This window comes from Porites lutea, chromosome 11, assembly GCF_958299795.1.
Source record: "Porites lutea chromosome 11, jaPorLute2.1, whole genome shotgun sequence".
NCBI classification, from domain to species: Eukaryota; Metazoa; Cnidaria; class Anthozoa; order Scleractinia; family Poritidae; genus Porites; species Porites lutea.
The window spans coordinates 20707509-20713861 of NC_133211.1; the positions used below are offsets into that span (position 1 = coordinate 20707509).

The 6353-nt window shown below is 36.9% G+C and overlaps 1 protein-coding gene across 1 annotated transcript in view; it reads left to right on the forward strand.

The window, feature by feature from the left end:
• LOC140951954 (ADP-ribosylation factor-related protein 1-like) overlaps window positions 1–3899 on the forward strand; it is a 9356-nt gene extending 5457 nt beyond the window's left edge. Inside the window, exons 3-7 of the mRNA XM_073401340.1 lie at window positions 1177–1259; window positions 1544–1625; window positions 2702–2772; window positions 3005–3105; window positions 3457–3899. Coding sequence (XP_073257441.1) covers window positions 1177–1259; window positions 1544–1625; window positions 2702–2772; window positions 3005–3105; window positions 3457–3544 — 425 coding nt within the window. The 3' untranslated portion in view covers window positions 3545–3899. The remainder of the gene's footprint in view (window positions 1–1176; window positions 1260–1543; window positions 1626–2701; window positions 2773–3004; window positions 3106–3456) is intronic.
• Window positions 3900–6353: the final 2454 nt, after the last annotated feature.

The window sequence follows — 6353 nt, forward strand, 5'->3', positions numbered from 1 at the left end:
GCAACTGTAATTTTTTTCATGCTGGGTCTGCGCGAAGTTTGTAATGAAGATTTCCTTGACTCAGACAAGGATGTGCCTGTACTATCAATTCACCACTTTTTGTCAGCTTTGGTTAAGCTGCATAAATGCGAGTCTAAGCATGATGTCACATTATTTTCCTTACGCCATAGCAATCATTTTGTTTGTGTCATGTACTATTGTATTTCATTTGGCAAAACCAAAGGCATAAATCATATCCATAGCTTTAGAACCATTGTTCAACAAAGAAAGCAGCATTCAACATCACAGAAAATCTTGTTATAGTCTTCAAATTCAGGATACAAAGTTTAATTGAAAAATCTTGTCAAAATCCTTTAAGACACGTCAGCTTGCAAGGTCACGAGGAGACACTCGTGCTTTCCTTTTATCCTCTATTCTGATTGGTCGACAACAAAACAAAAGGTTTATGTCACAGAAATTGTTTGACGGCTTGGGTTTGCAGACGTTATTTTTCAGTTGTGGAGAGTAGCGACTTCCGGAAATATGTCTGTGTTCACAGGCTATAGTTGTAAAAAGTGGCCACTGTAAAGATGTTAAAACAAGTGCAAAAACATTTGCTGGAACAAACACAAGACCATTATAGTGGAAACTTGGAGTCAGGAGAGGTTCAACTGTACCATCTGTCTGCAATATTATTTTTTGACTGCTGTTTTAAAGTTCATTGTTGCCTGTTGACTTTTCATGTACATAGCCCTGGAAAAAAATGACACACATAAATACTCTACAGCTGTAGATGCATTTGATTAAAACTTGAAAAAAGTAAAAAGGCATCTATTGAGTAATTTTGATGTTAATCCTATATCTATTCTTAAAGTACATGTAAAAGAAAAATCAATTTAAAATAAGCCCAACAATTTATTTTTATTTATTATTTTATGCAAACTTTTTAGTACAATTTTGTTTACTTTCAATTGGCAGTGTTCATGACGTGAAAGAAATTTGTGAGTATAAGATGCCTTGAATGATTTGCTCACATTTATTATCTGAAGAAAAATTGTTCTGATTTCAATAACTTGCTGCAAAGATAGACAAAAACATAACTAGATTTAGCTTAGATGTACTTTTCTGAACATGTATGCTGTTCCTTTTTATTAAAAAAAAATCATTTAATATTGACTATTCATTTTTTTTCTGCAGTTGGGAAGATTAGTATGAGCCATGTGAAGTTGATATTTTGGGATTTGGGCGGTCAGCAAGAGCTTCGATCCTTGTGGGATAAGGTATGGTTCTTAAGTAACAATCATGATGCTATAATTATTTAATGACTTTAAAAAGAATACCATTTAAAAGTAGAATCATTTACATGTACAGTTGACTCTCTCTAAACATATTTGTCATTCAGATCAGAGGTATTTCTCAATTTCTGCCTTAGTGAATAAAAGGACGCATGAATTGGCATTATAAACAAAATGAACTAACCAGCTGTGTTACAGCCCTTTGAACTACAGTACAAAAGTTGTTGTCCTTTGAGGATCTTTATTGCAATAACATTTATTTTTTTCAGTATTATGAAGAGTGTCATGGTGTTATTTATGTTGTTGACTCTTCTGATCAAAGGCGAATGGAAGAGTCTCATCAGTCTTTCAGTAAGTAACAGCCCAGATTATACATCAGACGCCTACAAAATAGTTAAGCAGTAAAACGGGGAACAAAAAACATGCAGCTTGTTTTGCAACATTGCTGCAAAATGAGTTGAGTAGCGATGTTGCTCATTTTACCACCGATGTTCAAACCTGCCTTGCAACAAATGAGGTTGCAAGGTATTTGGGTGGGGGGCAGGGTGGTAAAATGTGCAACTTTGCTATTCAACTCATTTTGCAACAATAGGGCCATTTATACGAGGAAAAATAAGACGCGTCTTATATAAGACGCGTATTAAATAAGACGCGAACTTTCCGTATAAACGGCACATTTCTTCTAAAATAAGACGTGGCTTAGCTAAGACGCGGCTTAGCTAAGATGCGTCTTATTAGATAAGACATGCTCGTATAAATGGTACAGTTCGCGTCTTATTTAAGACGTGTCTTATTTTTCCTTGTATAAATGGCCTTAATGTTGCAAAACAAGTTAATTCCCTAGTTTTGTGCTGTGCATCACCTAGTGCACATATCATTGCAACTTCAAAGGGAGCGGTGATTTTCACTGGTTGCCTAAAAAGAGGTAATTATGGCCCCTTTTCTAGTCCAAATGCTTTTATAGCGATTTTGATAATTCCACCTGGCTAAAAAGGTGTTTTTGTTGAAACCCGCCCCAGTCCCCTCTCCGAGACAAACAAACATGCTTAAGGTTTTAGTAAGATACAAAGCTTTTGCCTTAAAATAAGATTTTTTTGACAAAAATTATTGTTTCAGTTTTGAAAATTTCGCTCACAACTAGGAAAGCCACTCAGAATTATGGGGAAACAGGGCGAAAACAAGCACGGTGACCCCATCTTTTTATTTTTGTTTTTGAATGTACTTATATATGGCTGGCATTTGTGCCAAGTTTGAAAAACATGTGGGTATGACATCATTTCCAAGGGAATTACCTTTAGTTGGATTCAATTTTGCTTATTTCCTAAATTATTGTCCCTTGTTGTTTGATTCTTGAGGTCAGTCTTAAATCAGTAAAGGGATCTATGGTGGTATTCTACAGTGTATGGTATTCTTTTCTGTTTTTACAGACAGTGTTGTTCATGATCCTCATCTGGAAGGCATTCCATTGTTGATTCTTGCCAACAAACAAGATATTCAGGTAGTATTTGACAAATGTTATTGAATCACATAGTTAGTCAAGAATACCGGAGCAAAATTGAAAGCACGGTCTTTTTTTTTATCAAACTTACACTAATTTAAAAAATTGCAAATAATGTCACATGCAAGCCTTCATGTTGTCTTTCAGGAATCTTTGTTCTATCTCCAGTCTCATTAAGTAAATGATTTAAAGCCAGGTTTTGAAGTTAATGTAATTATTATTCACTTCAAAGGATTCCCTTGGTGTGGAGGCAATAAAAAATATATTTAATGACAATTCTCCAAGCATTGGGCATCGGGATTATTATATTCAGCCAACTTCTGCTCTAAACGGGTGAGTTAAAAACTTGCAAGCCTAGATATAGTAACTAAAAGATCTTTTCACAAGAAGACAAGAACACCTCAAACAACTGAATGGGAGCTTTGTTTAAATATTCAAATAGAAAATGATTGGATCTGCATAAGTGGACCAAGCCCCCTTCAATTATGATAATTGGCTGTAAACATGCTCTTTCAACTTTACCCTCCAGTCAAGAGAGTTTGCCAATGCGCTACAATCAATATGTAGTTCCTCTCAAAATCTCAAGTGATACATGACCACCCACATTGAGGATGGTCTGCCTGTGGAAAAAGTAACTAGTAATTACGCTTTTTTAACGGAAAGTTTCGGTGTGTCTTTTTCTAGAGATGGAATAAGTACTGGAATTGAATGGCTTGTGGAGACAGTTAAAACCAATCTGGATCGCCCACCACGACAGAAAGAAATCACATGACACTGAAGACTGTACCATGATACTGTACTGCGCGTGAACTGAGCTTTGAACTTCTTTTTAAAAAGTGCGCATCAGTATACATACTTGTAGATAACAAATGTACAAATGGCAAAATCCTCTTCATCGGGGAGGGTTTTTTTTCTTAAAAAAGATAATTTGAATCACTGTAATTTTTGATAAGGACGACAACAAAGATTGAAATCGTGAGTCTGAGTCGGTTTCGTGTGTAACTGCACTAGGGATTGTTAAATTTGGGACAATCTCCCTTCTTGTATAAGAGAGCTTTATATTTGAGGACGAGAACGAGTGCGAGTACCAGCTTTAACGTAAAGTTTTTTTATGAGTGTTCTCAAAAAAAGACAGTCCGGAAAGCTTCATTTTACTTTTTTTCACCAAGAAAGTTAGTACGATTATTTATTCTGATGTTGGTTAAGCTCTCTCCCGATAGTAGTCTGCTACACAGCCGTTTTTAGTGTCGTGACGACACTAAAAACGGCTGTGTAGCAGACTGTCCCGATAGCAAAGTGGTGAAACTTCTTTCATTTGATAACTTGTTTCCCCCCACTACCGTCGACATTCTCGCTAAAACTCGTAGTAGAATGACGACAGTTATCAAGTTTTCCCGACCAAATGACGCTGATTCGCGCGTGAGCAGTACTCAGTATTGAGAAAATCTCGTACTCATAGTCGTCCTCGTCTTAGAATCTAAAGCTCTCTATTGTCTATTGGAACATCATCACTCATCCTCAGAACAGTCTCATGGTGCAACACCGATGCAACACTGACCCAGTCTCACACGCAACCTCAAACTGCTGTCCAGCTCTTCTATTGCATTTTTGAAGTGCACACAGATTGTAAAATAAAATTAAGGAAAAAGGATAATTAGGTGTGCGCGCAATCTAAACTGCAAAAGATGCATTTTTTAGTAGATATGTAATTATTGGATATGCTTCCAGGGAAAAAATTAAAAATTAGTGTATATTGGTAAATAAAAATTTACAAATAGAAAACTTGGCAAGACGTTTTTCTATTCTCAAAACTTGTTTCTTAACATTCCGCCCTGTCTATCAAGTGTATAACTATTTAGTTTAAGAGTTACATGGTTTTAAATAGCAAAGTTTATACAGATGGATCCAGTTCTTGAGTTTAACAGGGGCCTGCTAACCTAGACTGGCTTGAATTAAAGGGGACTCGTAGAAAAATAGTATTCTTGTAATGAGGCTGGTGGTGGTGGGGGGAGGGGTTCCCCTAGAACCTTCCTAAACAATGGAAAGGTAAGAAAAGACATGCAAACGCTTTGTCATTCACATAGATATGATCCCTATGAAGGCATTTAGTCATTCACTGAATAAAATACATAAAGAGTTTGTTAAAGTTCTAGCTTTAAAATTGTTATAAGTATTTGTTTTCCAGAATAGTAAAATTTTGATAATTGACATAAAGGAGAGTATTGAAATTTAAAGCCTTCATATCCTTTGGAGTGTTGCACAATGTTAAAATTTAAAGATTTTCACTTGCAAAATAATAATTAATGATAATTGTGAGCCATGAAAAGGACCATTCCTAATAAAAGACATAACAGTTTATTTGAATAGAATCTTCGTGAAAAGCAAAACTAGCAGAAACGGGAACGTACAGAGCCAATTGAAAGAAGCTGCGAAATAAGAAACACAACCGTTCTAAGTGAGTTTAGCACCTCCTCAAATTATCAAGTCTAAGGAGCAAAATTTTCTTACGGTTAACTCTTTTTACCTTATTTACGGCTAACGGTTAAAATTTTTCAATTTTTTCGGCTAACGATTAAATTTTGGGCCGTTTTACGCTATCGGTTAACCCCATTCGGACCATCATATAGAAGATTTACTCGCACCTCTTAAGCCCGCTATAGCTGATACCCTCATACCTCCATTACAGGGTACAACTGTACACAAGCTCAAGCTGAACGTGAGCTGCTGGCGCTGCCAGTGAGAATGAGAAGCATGGGCCTATCAAATATGAGTCAAGTAGCAGCCTTAGAGTATGCAGCATCAACTAATATCTCTGGTCCATTAACCCAACGAATAGAATCACAGGTGCATGAGGCACACTGTACAACGCCAAACTAGTGAAGGAAAAACTTGATGAGGTGAAGGGCTCGATTTCTGGAAAAACTTTGCAATCTGTGGACCTTGCCACTCAGAAAGGGGCTTCTACTGAGTTGCCTAAGAGGTTCTCATGTTTCTAAGAGAGTGATTGGCTTATAAATTGAAAAAGGACACCCAAATATTCGTTAATGAGGCATTGAAAACGCTATTTTATTTTCTTAATTTTTTTTTAGTAATTTTCTTAGTTAGAATGCCGACCTTGAAAATAATGTTTTCTAATTTTCTAATCAAATTGTAAATAGTGTTTTGGTTGAATACAGTTGGACCCCTCTACAACAGCCACCTTGGACGTACCTTGGGGGCAGACGAAAGTGGCTGTTGTACACATCGAGTAGCGGAGTACCGTAAAGAGTCCGCAATGTATTGTATGGATTTTTTTGAAGAGGCCGCTAAATTTTCCCAGTAAGCGTCGCATAGTAGTCTCTCGCAGCCGCGTGACTCTAGCCTGCGATTATGGTCTCTCCCTTTATCTCTGTAATCTGTTTTCGGGAGACAAAGAAGCAGAGAAGCAAAAAAAAAAAAAAGCCTGATCTTTAATAGGGTGTCTCAGCTGTGATCTCAGTAGCGTGACTCCGGCCCGAGCGGCTGCGTTATCATAGTGGCCAGGCGACCAGGCAAACCAGGCGACGCATTGAATTCTTACCCAGTCTTCCTCTCGTTCTTTC